Below are 20,484 nucleotides of genomic sequence, written 5' to 3'. Positions count from 1 at the left end.
GACTGTTATATTATTGCTGAATTCTTTCCAGCCATTCATTTGAATGCTTATACTGAGTAGGAAGAAAACTACTGGCACATCAGCCCCACCAAGATTGATTTTTCACCAGCTGCTGCTGGATGTTGGTGTTTCTGAATCAAACAAACGGCAAAAAACCAAGAATCAGGTTTTATTTTTCTTTTTTCTTTTCCTGAATCATTCTTTTAATTACAAAGCTTAAATCTAACTCTAGATTTTACTTTGTGGTTGCTGTAGAACTGATTGCACTGGGTTTGCTCATATAGTAATCATAATTGTAACTTTTCTCTGTATATAGTCCTTAAGTTTTACTGATGTTCTTTCCAGGTTTAAGGTCACCAAGATACTGGACATTTTTCTTCTCACAGATCCAGTATTTTAATCCAGTTTTGTCGTACATCCAAAATCCCTGTTGATCAGTAAATGCTTTGGACTCTGGCTCCGGTTTGACATTTACTCCTTCCCTCCAGGAACTGTAAAAGTGAAAACACCAGTTAGATCAAGAAAGAAGCAGGAATTATTTTAAAAATTGATGATTTTTTTTCATTAATGATACTTCTGGCTAAAATGTGTTGCAATTATGAAAAACTGCTACAGCTGAAAATATGAGCATTTAAAGGCTCACAGCGACTCAGTCCAGCTTTAAATTACCACATATCACTAAAGTGCTGTACAGAATACATTAAAACAATCACATTACAAATGGCATTACTATATTCATGTCATTTCACTATTGTAACATTCTACTGATCAACCTAACAACCTTTAATCAACCTGCTGACATTGAAATGAAAACCAGTTGAAGATGATAATAAAATTATTTATGCTCAAAATTCAGATCAATTCATTTGACATTTCATTCGTCACATATGAGACTCTATTCCAAGCTTTGTGTTGATACCAGTGACAAACGGCTTGTTGGAGTTAACACAATCTGAGTGAAAATGTGCTGATATGTTCAGTAACATAACATGATTTTTGTTTTTATTTCTGTCTCAGTTAACCATATATTTGGTACAAAGTGAATCTGCTCACAAATATGCTAGATCTGTTCCATCTACCCATTTCCATTTCGCAGTCCATTCGTTTGAACTTTGAAGGCCGATCCAGGAATCTCCATGTATCTTCATTCTTTTAATCATCCTCTGTAGAATTTTTAAAAGCAAATAATGATTTTTGATGATGTACACTTTCAATTTGCACTTCAGATTTTTTTCCTAATTGTGACAAATTCTTTCCTATTTATTTTATCTATCAAATTATAAACAAACAATACTTAATGCTTGTTTGAAATGACAGAAATCAGACATTGTGAAGCTTGTTGATATAAAAGCAACAAGGACAAAATTAAGTCACACTGAAATAAAAATACGTTATTACACATCTTTACTGATCCTTTCAATGTAGGAATGACTTGTTAATCAAGTGACAACCTATTTAGTAAGTTACTGTGCTAATATGATGAAAAGTTATCAAAATTATTGCTCAAAGTTGTTTTTTTTAATTATTATTATTATTATTTTAAAAGTAGTGAAATAACAGCACAGTGATCTATACCCAGAGTTTGTTGAGTCAGATGGACTGGTGTCACTGGATTCTTTTCACCAAATTTATATGGATTTTTCCCTCCACTTAGTTAAATTGTTTTCTAAATTTTACCTTAAAAAACAAACTCATCTTGCTGCAGTGGAGGGTTCAGGACAGCAGGCTGCATACAGCCAGGCAAAACTTTTTTTTCTAGCAAGTTTTCTTTACAACTACAAATATTGCAGATGTTTTATCTTATCCAAACCACACAGTGAGGTAATATATGTCAGGCAAAAAGTTTATGACGTGAAAAACTGAAAGGTATTTAACTTAAATGAAAATAGTACAACTGTTTCACACAGTTGAGTAAACCTTAAATTTGTGCAGGATTAGCACAAACATAAGTAAAAAACTTATACCAGTAACAAAATGAAAACATAACATGTTCAATATTCATCACTCATTTTATGAGCACCAGGTGGCAGACTAGATCTTCAAGCAACTGCATGTTAGCATCATCAGCCATTGCTTTATTTACTTGGTGTGGAGAGTTTAGATCATATATTTGTATAATTATTTTTTCTTGCGTCAACTAAAGTAAAAAAAAAAAAATAAAATCTGCTCTCACAATACAAATGAGATGATGTGTGATGACTGATATTTTCTTTGACTGGATAAATGAGGCTGTGATATTTCACTGTGACAATTTGGTAGAAAACAAGTAATTATTTAGAGAATGTTTCTAGTCTCTACCTGTTTCTCTTTGTTATTTAGAATCACCAGATCTCCTCCTCTGCTCTTGCAGTCTTTCCTGCTCTCTGTCCAGTTTTTCTTCTCAGTGGATGCGTAGTAGAAATGTGACTCACGAAGCTCCTGCCATTCTTTAAAAAATGATTTGGTGTTAATTTATTTGACAAAATACAGAATCATGCAATACTGCCTAAAAAAATAATACCAGATTTGAAACATAAACTGCAACTAATGAATTTGGTATCTGTGGAGTTTTGGTCCTGACATTGAAACTTCTGCAATTCTGCAAAGTAACTTACAGTCGATTTGTCTTTTTCCAACAACAGTAGATAGTTTTCAGCAAAAATTGTAACATTAATTTTCTTTTGGCTCACCTGTTTGTTCCATCGTGTGATTTTCAAAACGGGTTTGCAACGGTTTCTCAACAACTAAGTGATCTAAAGAAATCAGCAGGAAATGAACAAAGAAACCAGGGGGTTAAAACAAAAAACAAAAAATCCTTAAAGGTTATGGTGATTTATAAAATGAGATCAAAATCCGATTTCCTACAGATTTTGACTCGAACGCCGATATCCACAACAACCAGAAGGATCAACAGACCAAACATTAGGAAAACAGTGCTGTAGGGTTTTCCTTGGACAGCCAGGGGAGGCTTTTCAGTCTCTACTCCTTTAAATGACAAAATAAACACATTTTTGAAAGCCTTTATTTCCGGTAATTATGACTTCCCATTTACAGTTAACAAAACATGATATTTAAAATTAGAATATTACATCAGACCAGTAATGCATACAAAATTCAAGATGTTAATTTAAATTCACTATATTTCCTGCATGGAATCAGCTTAGTGTTGTTAATAGTAGCAAATATTTCCGGTAACACTTTATTTGACGGGGTGTGCGTAAGACTGACATGACACTGTCATAAACATGACATAACACCTGTCATGAACATAAAGAAGTCTTTATGAATGTTTATGACTGTTGTCATGAAGTGTCATTCGGTAAATAATGACATTTTAATGCAAAGTTGCCCTAAAAGTTGCATTGAAAGTCAATTAGAAATGCCAACTTTGCATGATTTTGTAAATTATGATAATTTAATTCAAGGTTGGCATTTTTAATGGACTTGCGATGCAACTTTTAGAGCAATTTTGCATTAAAAATGTCTTTATTTACCAAATGACACTTCATGACAACTGTCATAAACATTCATAAAGACTTCTTTATGTTCATGACAGATGTTATGTTTTTGACAGTATCATGTCAGTCTTATGCGCGCCCCTTCAAATAAAGTGTTACCGTATTTCCTTCTTTTCTGCAAAACAGTGATAAATAAATGAAAACAAACAGAAAAAACAAATAAAGACCCCAAAGGCGGAGAGAAGGGTCATTATATATTTGATTGTGTTGTTTATATTCTTTGAAAAATAGACATTTTTCATTTATACTGCAAACTGCTCTTATCGCAGTAAAGATCAGAATACTTTATCTGTGCGATTTTGTTAAAATGTACCTGTTTTACGACATGGTCTTTGCTGTTTGATACTTACCTTCATTCTGTAGAGAAAGACCAACACCAAGGTGTGTAGAGGAATCTGGAGTCTGAACCGTTTCCTCTCCACTGTCTGGAGATAATTCACTGCCACTTGTAGTTGTAAACTCGATGTTCTCATACATGTTGGGAGATTTCTCAAGAAAGATGCAACTGGAAGCAGCATTTTGTTTCTCATGCCAAGCAGACAAACTCTTGGTCTCTTTTTCAAACCAATCAGATGTCAGTAGGAAGTGCACAGGATGTTGTGGCAGGAAGCCATGCACACAAATACTAAAATTTTAATCTTTAGTTAGAAACAAATTCCATATATTGCATAATGTATTTATCTCTCATCTCATAAAAAAGCTACTCAAATGTAAATGTTGAAATAAATGTTGATACATCAGGGTTTCACTGAGCTAGTATCAATTTTCTGACTTGTCGTTGTAAGTGGTTTTTCTGCTAAATTAAATAAAAGTAATTGTTTTTCAGTGGAATTTCCGTTTGTTTTCTTGACCTGTCAGTATTTAAAGATGCTCAAAGTTCAATTGATTTGATTTAGAGTCACATTGAGTATAACATGAACACCAGCAATTTATTAGTAGACGGCTGAAAAAGGTTGAAGTGTATCACCACGTTTTTTTTTATTCCTTTATCTTATCTTTGCCTTTATCTTTATCTTCTTCCGACATGGAAGAAACAAACATGATTAAGATAAGATGGCAGCAGCTCTTTCTGAAACGGCACGACTGACTGCTGCTGCTCAAAGCAAATGGAAAAAAAAATACTCAACTAAAATTCAAATGCATTGCTTAGGTTGGGTAGACAAAAACCCATTGGCATTACATCAAAATATGATTTGAGTATAAATAAAAAGCAGTTATTGGAGTAAGAAAAGCATAAAGATTAGTGTTTCTGGTTTGAGCATATTGTCTGATTTATTTATTTTTCATTATTAATATTTAAATAAAACAGAAAATAATACTCGTATTCTGTGTATTTAAAAAAAAAAACCCACTAATAATAACTAACATCTTTTCAAAATGCAGATTAAGGCACCAGAAACAAAACTTTTACCTACAGCTTTTGAAGTCAATACACATATGAAATAATCTTTGCACATTTGAACAGTACAAAATACCTCCAGTCTCAATACTTTATAAAAAGCCTCTGACTCCAGATTCCACCATGTGGCAATGCTTTAGTGACTTATAAAGGGTTGGTGTGTGCAGCATCAGTGCAGCAGAGAAATGAGCTTCCATGGCTTCACCTGCAGCATTTAGCCAGCTGCTCCAGTGCAGACTAGGATTGTATTTAAGTGGTTTATATTCTTCATCAGGTCTGTTTTTATCTTGCTTTGGTTATCTTTCCTTAATTAGAAAAGCTAGAAAAATACTATGTACTTAGTATATAGTGCTTAAGTTTTACTGATGTTCTTTCCAGGTTTAAGGTCACCAAGATGCTGGACATTTCTTTTCTCACAGATCCAGTATTTTAATCCAGTTTTGTCGTGCATCCAAAGTCCTTGTTGATCAGTAAATGCTTTCAACCCTTGCTCCGCTTTGACATTTACGTCTTTCCTCCAGGAACTGTAAAAGTGAAAACACCAGTTAGATCAAGAAAGAAGCAGGAATTATTTTAAAAATTGATTATTTTTTTCATTAATGATACTTCTGGCTAAATTGTGTTGCAATTATGAAAAACTGCTGCAGCTGAAAATATGAGCATTTAAAGGCTCACAGCGACTCAGTCCAGCTTTAAATTACCACATATCACTAAAGTGCTGTACAGAATACATTAAAACAATCACATTACAAATGGCATTACTATATTCATGTCATTTCACTATTGTAACATTCTACTGATCAACCTAACAACCTTTAATCAACCTGCTGACATTGAAATGAAAACCAGTTGAAGATGATAATAAAATTATTTACGCTTAAAATTCAGATCAATTCATTTGACATTTCATTCGTCACATATGAGACTCTATTCCAAGCTTTAGTATCTGTTGATACCAGTGACAAACGGCTTGTTGGAGTTAACACAGTCTGAGTGAAAATGTGCTGATATGTTCAGCCACATAACACAATTTTATTTATTTATGTGTCTCAGTTAACCATATATTTGGTACAAAGTGAATCTGCTCACAAATATGCTAGATCTGTTCCATCTACCCATTTCCATTCCGCAGTCCATTCGTTTGAACTTTGAAGACCGATCCAGGAATCTCCATGTATCTTCATTCTTTCAATCATCCCCTGTAGAATTTTTAAAAGCAAATAATGATTTTTGACGATGTACACTTTCAATTGCAGATCACGTTTTTTCTTAATTGTGACAAATTCTTTCCTATTTATTTTATCTAATACCAAATTACAGCAAAACAATATTTAAATCTGGTTTGAAATGACAGAAATCAGACATTGTGAAACTGTTTGTATAAAAGCAACAATGTCACTCACAAATAAAATGATTATCGCATTACTCTTGTTCCTATCAATGTAGAAATTAATCATTAATGAATTGGCAGTCTGTATGGTAAATTATTGTACTTACAAGTTAATTTATTCAAAATATACTGATGTAATCTAAAAGATTCCAAGAAAGATGACCAGTAAGACGACAGTACGTTCATCTACACCCAGAGTTTGTTGAAGAACTTGGAGACGACTAAATTTATCTGACATGAATTTCCCCCCACTAAGTTAATTTGTTGTCATGCAAGATGCAGTTTTACACACCTTAAGCATCAAAATGTTATATTACATTAGAGTTAGAATGAACTGACAGGCATAAAGAAGCTAAATTTATATTTCCACACTTTGAAAATCCTTATATACTAGGTTTTGGTATAATTGAAAAGTCTGTCATCATATTTCTTCAAAAAATATATATTGATCAGATTTTTAGTATGTCTGGTCAAAAAGACAAATAAACACTAAATGCAAGCTTTTTTTTTCTAGAAAAACCGATATTACTCTTACTACAGGAGTGTTTAGGAAAGCAGGACTATTTTTTACTTTCATTGCCATTTTCACCATTCAGTTTATGAGCACCAGGTGGCAGACTAGATCTTCAAGCTCCAGCACGTTGGCATCATCAGCCATTATTTAATTTTCTTAGTGGGGAGAACTTTAGAACATATCTCTGTATATTTATTTTTATGTGTCGCTTAAAGGTATCAAAGTCAATGTGTTCCTACAATTACAGGGAAAAGTGATGTTTTCTTGCTACTATTGCACTTTGTCTGAATTACTGTGACAGTTTGGTCCAAAAAAAAACATGTAGTATTACACAAGTGACTGTTCTGAGAATGTGACTAGTCGTCTTGGATTCAACTGAGAAAAAAAAACGCATAATAATCTTATAACAAGCAAACCTGTTTGTCTTTGTTATTTAGAATCGCCAGATCTCCTCCTCTGCTCTTGCAGTCTTTTCTGCTCTCTGTCCAGTTTTTCTTCTCAGTGGATGCGTAGTAGAAATGTGACTCACGTAGAAGCTCCTGCCATTCTTTAAAAAAATTATTTAATTTTTTTTATTTGCAACATCGCAATACCAAAAGTATTGCAATGTAATTAATGTCCTACCTGTCTGGTTCTGATTTTCTTGTCCCTGGTTCTGACACATGGAAGGTTCTTTATGTTTCAAACGTATTAATAGAGCTACATGAAGAATAAGCATGAATGTTAAAACAAAGGAATATTTGTGGGTAAAGAGATGTTATCCAAATAAAGGTGAAGTTTTACTTACAGACTAGCACACTTATCCCCGCCAACAACAGGAGGCAGAGTAAACCCAAAGTTACCGTAGCAACCTTGTACCCGTTTCTCTGGATGGTTGGTGGACGCTTTTGAGTCCGAACTCCTACAAAATCAAGGAGGAGTTTGACTTTTTATCTTTCAGAGTTCTAAAATGTATTATAATTACAAAGTATTAACTTGATACAGCAAAAATAACTGTTGTATTATAATGCATAAAACCTTGTATTAAAAGGTTTGTACATAGGACAAAAAAAAAAACTAGCTTTGACATAAACTGTGTGGAGGCGTCTTTATATTCTGAAATTACACGTCAAATCTACGTTAGCAATTTAACTATTTGTACAAAATGTTCTAAATGAAGCACATAAACAATAGAAATGTTTTCCTTTTATTAAATGGTTGTGAAACTACAAATTTATGCCAAAATGTTTATGAAAAAGCAAAATTTTAAAAAGTTATATGACTGAATCCTGAAATGGCTGCAGAGTTACAGCCATTGCATAATAAAGCAACATCAAAACTAATGCAAAGTCAATCAATTGCAATAAATATATCTAATTAAAGATGTGCCTGTTTTTACTTTTCCTTTTAAATTTTAGCACATTTTCCAATGTCAAAGCATAATATATTCATTGACACCAAGAAGATAAATAATGCAACCTTTTTAATATCATGTTCTGATACTTTCTCAGGTTTTGTCAGTATCAAACCATACCTGGAATATTTAGAAAGCTGATTATGTAGTAAATATTTATGATTCATTAAAACCTACCTCGGGCGTTCCTGAGGGGATTAACTCGATGGCAGGTCAACGTCTCGGCACTCTCGTAGATGTCGACCACTTTTTCCTCTTTCTCCACTTTCCTTCCTTTTCCTCTCACTTCTCTGCTGTACCTCACTTTCATGGTCTTATCCGGGTCTTCGTAAATGTTGCAAGACATCTCAAGATGGACGGAAGCAGATTGTTCCCTTACTCTCCTGCAGGACTTAAGAAGTTGTTTCAGTAGTACGAGTTCCTCTTCTTGCTTAGCTCAATCAAGTCATTTCAAGTAATTCCACCAGAGTTTCAAAGTCGATTTGATTTTTTTTATTTATTTTTTCTCTTCAAACCCCAAAAATTAGGATACCGGAGCTAATGTGTGAGGTTTTGTGCAGGTTTGCTGCTCTTGTGTAATAATCAGCTCTTGACAGGAAGTGCTGAGATGGTTATCACCGGAGAACATATACGCACCAGATGGCTTATCGCGTCACAGTACAATACATTAAGCTGAGAGGAACTTTTAATATAAAAGTTGTAATAACTGATTTATGTTTTGACACATTTTGTTCTTGTCAGGACTGCCTCTTCTTGAATGTGCGATATCTGTTGATTTTTAGGGTTTTGCTGTAATGATTTTTTAGTCGCAAAGTAGAATTTCTTTTGATAAACAAGCTAATTAAAAAGCTGTAAGTATCGTAAAGCAGCCATTAACTTAAAGATTTACTTAAGTAGTGAATATAAAACATGACACAGATGTAAGTGGTTTAATTTCCTTCCCTGAGCCAAATAAGAGCAAAGATCTGAACTTGTTTGGTGTTGATGTGATGTACAACGATCACCGTGATTATTTCCTCCTTTACATCCTTTCACCTTCTCAGATATGTTGACAGGAATTAAGACTAAATAAGCTTCAAGCATCAACCAGAAATAGTTTGATTAACCTGTGAATTCAAAAAGTACATCCAGATGTTCAATGGCTATTTTAATTAAACTGGACATTAATGTATAAATTAATTAATTTAACCATAAATAAATGTGATATAGAGGTTAACTTAGTTATAACTTTTCTTTTCAGAATTTCAAATGAAATGCTTAATTTAAATGTGACCATACTTCTAGACCATGACATGGATTGACTTTTTTCTTTATCAGATAGGACAGTGTGTGCTAGGAAGGAAACGTATGACACCAGACACCAATACTGTGACTATGTCGACTCTGTGGTTACAATGAGGTTTGAACGTAACACATGATGACCAATTTTATAAAACCTTAACATGGTTGTCAAAAAAAAAAGAAGAAGAAATATACAGTGTGCAAGTCTGACAGTTGTTGTTACTCTGGACATAATCTGGATTGTTTTCTCCTCACTTATGACATCTTTGAACATCCAGATGGTGTTATGCATATATTTTAGGAATTCTGCATGATAATATAACACAAATTGTGTTTGTATCTTCAGTATGTGTGCCTTACTCATGCTTATTTAAGACAACTGGTTGATTATGTCACTGAGGTTGAAACCTTTCAGCACTTTCTCTCATTATAATGAGATGTTGCTCCTGTGTTTGTTTCCTCTGGTAGTTAAATGCTTCTGTAGCAAACTCAGGACAAACCACTGCTGAACTCCTTATAGGATCACAGAGAGCCAGTGTTTTGGTGTTGGTCAGGACTCTGGCAGCAGTATTTATAAGGATGTTTATAAGAATGTTAAATTGCAAATCTGTTGAAGTAAAGAACTTGTCAGTCTTCTTATTTCAAGCTGTTGAACTGGATCTGAATAGTTTTTTATTCATCTTCTCCTTCTTTCATCAGGGACCCGCGGGTCCTGTTGGAGATACAGGCATACCCGGACCTCAAGGACCCCCTGGACGTCAGGGACCAAGCGGCCGCTCCATCATTGGACCCCCTGTAAGAACATCTGGCTTTCTGATTTACATTTTACAGTTTCTGTGTGACCACATTCATTTTCAGTACCTGGATCTGTTGTCTGCAGGGTCCTGCAGGTGAGAGGGGGCAGAAAGGTGAAGCTGGCCAACAAGGACAACAGGTAACAACTGTTCACCTGATGTCTGATGTTTAATCTGGGATTATTCTACTTTTCACTTTTTAAATTGATTTTTTTTTCTTTTTTTTTGCAGTAAGGCCAGATTATTTTTTCATGGAACGCTAATCGATCATGACATTCCTGAGAGATTTTAGTAAATATTTATATGGTAGCGATTTAAAGAACTTATTTCACGTTTTTTCTCAGGGTATACCTGGAAGACCTGGCCCTGCAGGAAGAGAAGGACCTCCAGGACCCAGGGTCAGTTCCTCTTAATATTACAATCTTTCAGTAGTGAAACTGTGAAACAACTTTAAAGTATTTTGAAGACTCCATGAAAAAAATGATTATTGCTGACATTAAATAGTCAAAGTCTACCTCCGGCTTTATAATTTACTTTCACCTCTACAGGGACTTATAGGCAAAGACGGCCCACAGGGCAGACAGGGACCCCCAGGAACTATGGTGAGACCTGCATAAAATCCCTCCAGTATTGAAGTTCATTTGTATTAAAACTATTGCTGGAGCAAATTTGTTTCTGTGCCTCCAAGTACAGAAGCAAAATAACATAATTGCTTTTTTCTAAAATGCAGTTAACTCATTTGTATATTCAGAATGTGTTACTATTCGGGCATTTGTTGCTTCAAATACAGAACCTCTGAATGTCTTTTCTGTTTCCAAAGCAGTTTGGTCTGAGAATGTACTTTTTGAAATAGTTTCAAATTATTTATTTTAACAAAATTTACAAAAGAAATTGAAGGATAAATTATGAGATATTTCATTGCTAGTGGTTATTGGCTGTGTGATTAAATTGGGTGAACTCTCTTTAGGTAGAAAGAAAACTTGATAATATGCAGAAGAGAAATTGCTCATGCAAAACCATTGATTTCAACTGATTTTTTTTCCCTTCTGTGTGCTCAGGGGACTCCAGGAGCTCCTGGATCTCCTGGAAATACCGGCCCCCAAGGAAAACAGGGAACCCTGGGACCACCGGTGAGTCTGGAGATCATACCGACCTGTCGTGAACTTTTTTTTCTTGGTTTGCATTTATTAAAGAGAACATATTCTTTTATATCTAGTGCTGTGCAAATATCCCAGAGGCAGCAGGACGTAGCGTCAGTCAGGCTTAGCAGAGTGTGTCGGACAGCCTGGGAGCCGGTAAGGTGGCTAACGGGGGATTAATGGCTCCCTGTCCAGTCTGTCTATGACCGTATTTGATACGCAGACACCCAAATGAAAGGCAGAGTGAAGAGTATTCAAGCTGACACAAAGGCAGACATCTGAGTTCAGATTATATTGTGAAAAGAACTTCAACAGTTTAACCCTTTGTGTTATGCTTAAATAGCGGCACTGACAACTTCTCTATCAAGAGCTTTCACCAACTCTTTTTACAGCATGAACTGCTTATTAAGTCATTTTTCAACCTAGATCACCCATTAATGAATTTCTAATGCATCACAAAGACTCAACTTTGGTTCAACAAATGTTAAGTTGGATTTTTAAAATTGCAATCTGCAAAATTCAAACCAAAGCAAAGAAGAAAAAATCTCTAAGGCGATTTAAACACATCTTCCTCTGGCATTTTGTCTTGGTTTGTTTTCTCTGCTTTGGCTTTTATTTGCGTTTGAGTGAAAGGAAACCACATTTTCATAGCAGCGCCAAAGAAGAAACAAGACTCTGTGGGAGGCGATAAAAGCTGCTGATAAATGAGTTTGCATCGCTTTGATAAAATGTTGTCAAGCATGTAATCATCGCTGCGTGGGCGGACTGCAGAGAGCACTCATCAGCTAATTACGGCACCACTGTTAAGTTATTGCTCTTAATGAGGACTTGGTGGAGAAAAATACCGAGCAGTGAGTGTCGGGGATTGACACAGTTTCTAAAACAATAAATCTTGCTTTTGTTGTTTCTTTATTTTGTGCTTTTGATTTTCTATAAATGTTGTTTAGTTTGGAATAAATTTCTACATATTTCCTTTACCTTGTTTACATATTAAGCATGAAGTTAAGGTAAAGATTAAAGTCTGAAAAATATCACAATAAATAAATATTTTAATGCAGCATAATCTGACATTGACAAAATAGAATAAAATCCAACTTTTATTTTCTGGTCAAAAATATTGTATGTTAAGAAAAATCTGCAGTGCTACTTTATGTGTCTGAAGCTGTTTCTGTTTCTAATGTTTCTCATTTTCAAGTCAGGAATATGCATACCCACAAGTCATTGGTATAAATATAAATATTCCACAATAAAGAGGCTGATTTGTCTTAACCAGTCTACAAAACACAATGTAAGTCAGGCCAGTGTGAACAAATGCTAAATGCCACTGGAACTACCACTGGAACTGTGTGTTTTTGAACAACAGGAAGTTGAGGAGGGTCTGCTGTCACTCAAAGAAAGAATATGTGAATATTCTTCTTTTGGCACCACAAAAAAATCAATGCATATGGCTAAACAACAAGACATGGTTCACTAATCACCAAATCAACCTTCTTCCATGACTTTCTCAGTTCTTTGACCTAAAGCTCATAGAAAATATGTGAACTGAGCTGAATAAAAGAGTGAATCAGACAGTCTGATACAGATGGCCCTGCAGCATAGTGCAGTCTCACGTCTGTGAGCTCATGACAGTTGATCAGAATATGAGCTTTTTATACGCAGCTAAATGTTAACCTTTTCATGGCTATAATGAGTTAGATGTAGAGATATGTGAATAGAAATGCAGTGGGAAAGGGTTTTTTTGTATTTTCCAATAAACTTTGTCTTTCTGAAGACTTTCACAGCTTCTATTGAGATGAATTTTGCTTTGAAGTCATTGAAGTCTGAAAACCATATTTCCTCTGAGTCAAAGTCTACATCATGTATATTATTTGTATGTTTATTTTTGTTATTAATGTTATATTTTACCTATTTTATTGCAGGGTCCACCAGGAACAAAGGGAGAGAAAGGTGAACGGGTAGGTGTCTTTTTCTTATCTTATTTTGAATAAGATAAGAATGAAAGTGAATGAAAGTATCATAAATATTACATTAGCTGTAATGTTTTGTTGAAATGTTCAGGTAAAGTAATTTCTCAAAACATCTTAAATGAAGGACAGTTGAACATAGCATACATTAACCAAGTTATGATTGATAAGCATGGATGAGAAGCTGGAAGTCTCAAACTACATTAAATGATCTTTCCTCTGTCTACAGGGTGACCTCCAGTCAACGGCGTCAGTTCAGGCCATTGCCAGACAAGTCTGTGAGCAGCTGATCCAAAGTAAGTTAGGAAGAGAGGATGACATGGAGACATGGGCCTTAAAACAAGTCCAGGATTTTCTTTGACATTGATTATATTCATAGAATCACAAACATGAGGGTTTGTTTTGTGTAAAAGCAAAAATCTGAGAGAACCCTTACTCTGTTGTTCACAGTCACACTTTATTATCTGAAGAATAATAGTAGTTGAACAGTCAAAGGTTTAACTCTTCCCTTTAATCCATTGATCTGCTTTTGTTCTCCATCATCTGTTGCTCTTACTCAACAAATTTCATAATGCGACTTGACTTTCTCCTTTTCTTGTCCCTTTTCCAGGTCACATGTCGCGCTACAACACTATCTTGAACCAAGCGCCCAGTCCACCAGTGTCCATCCGCACAGTGCCTGGACCTCCAGGAGAACCTGGTCGTGAAGGTGCCCCGGGACCCCAGGGAGAACAGGGACCACCAGGAAGGCCAGGCTTTCCTGGCCAGAATGGTCAAAATGGAAATCCTGGAGAACGAGGTGAAGCAGTGAAAGTTTGGCTTTGAGATGTTTCAGATACTGAATATCAAAAGTTGTCGTACAAATAGAAGTGTATTTGTTATGTAAATAGAGATATTCTCCCCCCTCCTCTGGACTATTATCACACAATAACCTCAAACATCCACACAGCTGAGGCGTAAATATACCACACACCTGCTGATGCATATTCAATATGTACCAACCATCACATATAAAACATAGAAAAGCGTTACAATCCAGTGATTGGAGTTTTGTCAAACTATTTATATATTTTGTACTTACGGTGTTTAAATTAATAAACCACTACATCATTTAAAATATTTTTTTTCTAAAGCACATTTTTATATAGCTAAATAATTTCTGGCAGTAAGAAGTTTAAACATATTTGTGAAAGTTAACATTATGCATAAGGATTTGTTTTAAAAGGTAGAAGAATAACAATTTGTACTTTCTTTAGTCTAAAAAAAGTGCTTATTTCTGTTTCCAGGTCAACCAGGAGAAAAGGGGGAGAAGGGATCTGCAGGCGTTGGTGTCCAGGGCCCCAGAGGGCCTCCAGGGCCTCCTGGTAAATCATCACACTAAACCACACAGGATCCACGCAGGATCTGTGCTTGATGTTTGAAGATGTTATGTTTTTTTCTTTAACAGTTTATATTAATATAGTGTGTATAGTTGAACTCTAACCTTTCCACTCCGTAGGTCCCCAAGGACAAGGCAGACCTGGCAGCCAGGGTCCAACAGGTCGCCCTGGAAACCCTGGAACTTCTGGTCGGCCCGGAGTTCCCGGTCCAGTCGGCCCTCCAGGACCGCCGGGATACTGTGACCAGAACTCTTGTTTGGGCTACAATGTTGGAGGTACGTAGGCTCTAAAGGAGCAATAATGATGCATGCTCCGTCGTCAGGCAACTTCAACGTCTTAATGGTTTAAACCATATAATTGAGCATGAAACTCTTTCAGTCGCCGTGTTAATCTTTTCCACGGAGGGTTCTCAGGTGAAACATTTAATTCAATAAGCTGCTTTTCATCTTGAAAGGCTTCTACTGACTTAAAACACTTTGCATGTTATCAAAGTCCTCCCTCCCGCTGTGTGTATTTAAAGGTGAAACATGAAACACCTTCAAATACTCAGTTATGGTACACATACCACCATATGTGTGTGTCTGATTGTTTATGCTGCATTGTTTTATTTACATTGGTCTCGTTTTTTGAGGAAACACAAAGCGAAACATCCAAACAACAAGGAGCCATGTGTAAACCTCCACCTCCGAGGAAAAATGAGCCTCATGATTGTTTGCCTCTTGATTTTCTCTGAGTTCACTTAGAACATTAAACTGGACAATGAGCACTTAGTTCATTGTTGAAAAGATAATTAAATCTACATTTTAACAAAGCAATTGTTTCTGAAAGTTCAATTCTAAAAGTGACAAGGAAGAAGGGAAATCAATGCAAATTTATGAAACATTTACTTTGCTCAAAACTGTTTCTGGCTTTTTTTGTCCCAAAAGAGGAAGTTTTGCAAAAAAAAAACTATCTTAGATGTACGTGTGTTCCTAAGCTACTAGCTTTCACCACAAGCTTCTTAAGAAAACCATTAAGGTTGTAATTAATTGTAAAAAAATACAGAGAAAGAAAACAACAGACAAAATTATAGTTATTAAAAATGTTGATATAAAAACAAGAGGGGGACCAAACCATTTAGTCTTGTTTTTAAGTTCTTGCCTGCAGCATCTGTTTGAAATTGCATGATTTTCTCCACACTGGAGTAACCAAACCATAAAAAAATTATGTATTTTATCTTTCTTTCACCTGAGTTGTTGTTTTACTGAGTATTATGCTAAAGATGCTCTTTGGAGGGTTTTCTGATTTCAAAAATAAACCAGAAGTCATTAGACAAAACAGAACACCTCTACATTACTAAGTGATCAAGTAAATTGTTGGTAATCGTTTACACCAATTATAAAAATCTCCAACATTTTATTGTTCAAAGCCCTTTGTAAGAGTCATCTTTTCCCATTTAATGCATGGTTGTGTTGATCTTTAAGGTGTGCAGTCTGCATGGTACTGTACTGTAAAGCTTGTGGCAGATCCTGCATGTTTTACCCTTTCTTCTGTTTTTGTGTCTGTTTGTCCACCATCCTCTTGTCACTTCATTGTCAAGCTTCACCAAAAAATCATTATGGTGATTACTGAATGGTTTCTGCAAATCATCAACCACAAGTTAGAACTTTAACAGCTGCTGAGGCTTCAAACTGAAGAAGGTGATAAAGTTTTTTGTCAGTCCATTAGCTGATTACAACTTCTACCATGGTGATATGTGCAAAACTTATGGCCAAGACAAAGGTTTCAAGAAAAAACAAAACAAACAAAAAAAAACTTTTACCACTTCTCTACATGTGCACATTCACATCATAATCTTGTCATATTTTCAATATTTAGATTAGAATGAGAAAAAAAGCCTCATTTCCTTTAAATATTTATTGAACAATGATGGGTGAGTGAAGTCAAACATGCCAGTTTAGCTCATAGTAACACCACAATATTCACTAGTTGAACACATTAGTTATAAGTTTGTGGGATACTTTTGCATGTAAAATGAGAACACAACATCAAATATAAGTATTGCATAAGGCTGAAGAGTTTTGAGATGAGATGAGATCCTAAACATACCTTGACCATCATCCTTCTCTGACTTTTTCTTCTAGATTACGATCATCCAGTTCCTCTTTTTTAATCCGGAACCTTTACTGACTTTGTACAAACTCCAGTAACACAGATCACCTCTGTAAAGCGACTAAGCAAGACAGAACCTAATACATATAACGCACGTTTTAACTTCAAGTAACAGAAAGTCTTGAGAGAGATTAATTTTGTGGCGTTGTGACAGTCTGAATGTAAGCTAATGGATAACAAATCTAATATTTGCTAATGAGATATGTTTTTTTTTTTTTTTTTAAATAAAATCAAATGTTTCTTACTCTAACTTTAATCTTCAAGTAGTTTATCCAGAACTTCTTCTAACTTGCCCATAGTCCTATGACTCCATAACCTTGGTACTCATGGCTTGGTAACTCTTGCTAATTCTTGTTCTTCTTTCTTTTACTCCTTCCTTTTTATCTCTATTCATCCTTATGTTAACCCAAATAAATCCCAACAAATTGCCCTCCAAACACTCTTTTCCTTGGTGATGGGAATCGACTATCTTTCTTTGGGGCGCTCACTGACTGCTTGCTCAACTTGGTGGCACTGGTGGGATCACTTCCTGGGTGACTGGCCACGCAGAAGGGGAAGAGATCACTGACGTCCGCGGTATCCCTCCAGTCCAACTTCCGTCCAGCGTTTTCCAAAACTACGGGGAGGCAGAAGAGGATGACCCATACCGCTACTACCAGCCCAATTACCCAGCTCCTCAACCCGTCTCGCCTGATGACCCCGCGCTGGCGCTGGACGATGTCGAGCTGAGGTCCCCCGGCGTGTACCGCAGCAAACGGAGCACAAAGGCGGAAGAGGAGCAAGCCGGGACAAAGAGGAGAATAAAGAGAGGAGTGAAGAATCTTCCTAAACTAACTAACTGAGAGGAGGAAGCTGGAGGACAGAGGGACGCTTGCTCTTTGTGATTGGAAGGCTTGGAGCCATTATGAACTAATCAACAAGTGCCTGATGTAGGGGGTTTCTTATGGACATTGGAGATGGAACGGGAGGGGTAATGAGGTTGGGAAAACTTAACTCATCTATGCTATTGAATTAACTTCAACAGAACAGATTTATTTAGCTTTATTCATTTTGTTTAGGTCAAGCAAAGTGCTCAGAAAGGTACTGAACTTTTGTTCATAGTACCCAAAAACTGTCAGTATTCAATCTATCGATTTGTTTTTAGGTCTTTTGGTTTTTCAGCTGGTTGTTTAAGTGCCTCCTAGTGTTTTTTCTGGTACTTTGATGGTAGAGTAAAGTATCTTTTCTTTGAAGGTCTCCTTTGATATCTGTTAGCCAGGGAAAGATTTGCTTGAGCCTTCCATTTGTTTATTTAACCAGTGAACGTGTAAAATGGTTTTACAGTGCAACAGTTCCTGTAATCCTTTCTTTTGGCCATGTTTGCACCAAGCTGTGTGATTTACACCCCACCCCTCTGTTTTGAAGGCACGTACAAATTGCAGCCAGGGATTTTTCCATCTTCACAACTGGTATTTGTGGAGTTGTGCATGTTTTTATTTCATTTTAACATGTGATGTATTCATTTCTGACCTGACAAAGCCACAGATACACCTAACCTACATATCAAGATGGTTTTATGAATGCTTATTGATATAATATTAAGCTAATACATGTATGTTTGAGAAGGTTGATTAAACTAAAACTTTATAAATCCATAGATAATGTGGGCAAAAAACAGACAGACTGCAGTTTCTCACCTGTTGCCTTTTAATTTTACCAGTTAAAATTTTTTTTCTCCAACATTTCCTGTTTGTATTTGTAATCTATCAGTTAGCCATCTGTTCCAGAGGAAATACTCTACATCCATTTCTTTTTTAATTTTAGGTCAGCTTTAGAACATAAATGAGTAAAAATAAATTAAGCACACTAATTCCATATGCATGATTGGTTTATTATCTTAGTTTTCATGCTGTACCTTTTTTTTTTTTTTTCACTTCCGTTTTCCTTGTCGGTGTGATTAAATTATATCCAATCACATTTTCAATTTTGTAAATGTTTCCTCCATTCGTTTTTTTTCTGAAGCCTTTGGTCTGTTACTGCAGCATCTGATCAGAATGTTTAAAACTAAAAAGAAAAAAAAAAAATCAAGGAAGTAATTTATTTTTTACTTGGTGTTGATTTTCTCAGAACAATAAAACTGAAGTACAAGCGTTTGGAGTTGTGTCTGTGTGTGGTCTGGTTAATTGTGATGCTGTCCCTCAGCAGGGAATGCGACTGAACTGGGGGGAATAATTAAACTCGAACAGGAAGCTCTAAAATGAGCACTGAAGCTACGGGAAGCTGATTGAACACCTGGCAGAAAAGCTGGACCACCTAGCTCTCTATCGCTCCTTCATCCTCTGGTCTGAGAGTGGAAATCTCAGGGCAAACTGAGAATAATTTTATATTTGAGGTTGAATCCCCAACAGGTGGTAAAGCGTTCAGCTGTGCTGTGTCTGACTGAACTCGGTACTGCACCTGTTTCAAAGCAGTGGCTGAAATTAAAACTGCAGAGGTCAAAGCTTTCAACCTTATGCGCCACAAATTTCAAATTTTCTTCAATGTCTTACAGTAAGTGAATAATAATTTATCAACATGTTGATGTTTCAAATGTTTTAAATGCCACATTGTCTTTCTGTAATGGTTATAGTAAGTCATGAACTCACTCCAGTCATAGCAGCTCCAGAACATACTGTAAAACGATCAGGATCTTTCCTATTCAAAGAGCTAAAAATACTTGCAATAAATGCTCTTGATTCGCATGGGAAAAAAAGCTCATTTTTTCAACATATGTGATACAGAATCACCTAAAAATGAAAATGTTCTTCTTCAATATAATTTCTTCCTGTTCATTTCTAGTGTAACAAAGTAGAAACGAGTCTGAGAGTCAGATACCAGGTCATAACTTTGACCCCCTCCACTCTTCAGGGGCCTGACTCCAACTGATTCCTCCTTCCTATTAGCAATGTCCCTCAGGCTCCAACTATCTGCTCCAGTCAGGTTTGCTCTCATTTATCCATTTTATAGCTTTTCATGACCTGAATTTGTTGTTGTCTTGGGAATCTTATTCAGGGATGGTTTAGGTTCAGTTTCTCTACCGCCCCCATGACGTTTGAATCTTTGTACCACTGGGAACTTCTGGAGGTTAAAGTTCTAGATAATGATAACAGTTCACATTCATCCTAACTATATTAAGTCAATTAAATATTACTTATACTATTTTCCCATGGAGAATGCACAATCCCCTTAACTTACATTAAAATTGTAATTAAAACGTGTGGGGAATCTTTTATAATTACAACAAACATTCACGCTGCCATAAATTGGTACAGTAACTTTATAGATGTCATTTTAGGAGTGATAAGACAAAAGTGGAAACTAAATGATTTTTTTAAGTCTGCTTCATTTTAATTATTTGAATTCCAATTTTTTCACAAACTTTGATGCCAATGTCAAGCAAAGAAGATCATCAGCCTACGGTACATAATATATGTTTTTATGCTGATTGATGTTTATGTTGAGATTCAACAGAGAACTAAAGTGCAGCTTTAGCCAGACAATTGGGTAAAAAATAGATTTTCATAGAAAATTACTAATAAACTCAAAAGTGCTGCTTTTACATCAA

At 35.6% G+C, this 20,484-nt stretch overlaps 2 protein-coding genes across 8 annotated transcripts in view; one reads left to right on the top strand and one right to left on the bottom strand.

The window, feature by feature from the left end:
- Positions 1 to 19,033, top strand: part of col14a1b (collagen, type XIV, alpha 1b) — a 146,795-nt gene extending 127,762 nt beyond the window's left edge. Inside the window, exons 38-48 of one of the 2 annotated variants that reach the window (XM_088010427.1) lie at positions 10,174 to 10,269; positions 10,355 to 10,408; positions 10,613 to 10,666; positions 10,817 to 10,870; positions 11,327 to 11,398; positions 13,327 to 13,362; positions 13,601 to 13,667; positions 13,982 to 14,170; positions 14,658 to 14,735; positions 14,870 to 15,025; positions 17,451 to 19,033. In XM_088010427.1, coding sequence (XP_087866553.1) covers positions 10,174 to 10,269; positions 10,355 to 10,408; positions 10,613 to 10,666; positions 10,817 to 10,870; positions 11,327 to 11,398; positions 13,327 to 13,362; positions 13,601 to 13,667; positions 13,982 to 14,170; positions 14,658 to 14,735; positions 14,870 to 15,025; positions 17,451 to 17,743 — 1,149 coding nt within the window. In that variant the 3' untranslated portion in view covers positions 17,744 to 19,033. The remainder of the gene's footprint in view (positions 1 to 10,173; positions 10,270 to 10,354; positions 10,409 to 10,612; positions 10,667 to 10,816; positions 10,871 to 11,326; positions 11,399 to 13,326; positions 13,363 to 13,600; positions 13,668 to 13,981; positions 14,171 to 14,657; positions 14,736 to 14,869; positions 15,026 to 17,450) is intronic. The other variant, XM_088010428.1, reaches the window with a different exon arrangement.
- LOC106920358 (C-type lectin domain family 2 member B-like) lies at positions 154 to 9,014 on the bottom strand. 6 transcript variants are annotated; one of them, XM_088010424.1, is made up of 6 exons: positions 8,371 to 8,996; positions 7,588 to 7,701; positions 7,425 to 7,499; positions 2,299 to 2,426; positions 1,080 to 1,163; positions 154 to 491 (listed from the first exon to the last, which is right to left on the bottom strand). In XM_088010424.1, the coding sequence occupies exons 1-6, from the start codon at positions 8,537 to 8,539 to the stop codon at positions 435 to 437; spliced, it is 627 nt and encodes a 208-aa protein (XP_087866550.1). In that variant the 5' UTR covers positions 8,540 to 8,996; the 3' UTR covers positions 154 to 434. The 6 variants fall into 6 exon arrangements, with proteins under 6 accessions (XP_087866550.1, XP_087866549.1, XP_014846802.2 ...); XM_088010423.1 differs by having other exon boundaries at positions 1,054 to 1,163; positions 8,371 to 8,987; XM_014991316.2 differs by lacking the exons at positions 7,425 to 7,499; positions 7,588 to 7,701; positions 8,371 to 8,996 and adding exons at positions 2,670 to 2,732; positions 2,845 to 2,964; positions 3,848 to 5,253 and having other exon boundaries at positions 1,054 to 1,163.
- Positions 19,034 to 20,484: the final 1,451 nt, after the last annotated feature.

The sequence above is a fragment of the Poecilia mexicana genome, unplaced genomic scaffold (genome assembly GCF_051168715.1).
Source record: "Poecilia mexicana isolate PSO_F unplaced genomic scaffold, ASM5116871v1 scaffold_11, whole genome shotgun sequence".
NCBI lineage: Eukaryota > Metazoa > Chordata > Actinopteri > Cyprinodontiformes > Poeciliidae > Poecilia > Poecilia mexicana.
The sequence above is the reverse complement of the archived record's forward strand: the minus strand, read 5'-3'. Positions and strand labels throughout refer to the sequence as shown.

What these genes read in the sequence shown, in the direction of transcription:
- LOC106920358 (XM_014991315.2), bottom strand. Translation starts at nt 8,539, where the DNA reads ATGTCTTGCAACATTTACGAAGACCCGGATAAGACCATGAAAGTGAGG. An exon ending in AGAAAATCAGAACCAGACAG is followed by an intron (nt 7,348 to 7,424) that starts GTAGGACATTAA and finishes ATTTTTTTAAAG; the next exon opens with AATGGCAGGAGCTTCTACGT. An exon ending in TAAATAACAAAGACAAACAG is followed by an intron (nt 6,096 to 7,216) that starts GTTTGCTTGTTA and finishes AAAATTCTACAG; the next exon opens with GGGATGATTGAAAGAATGAA.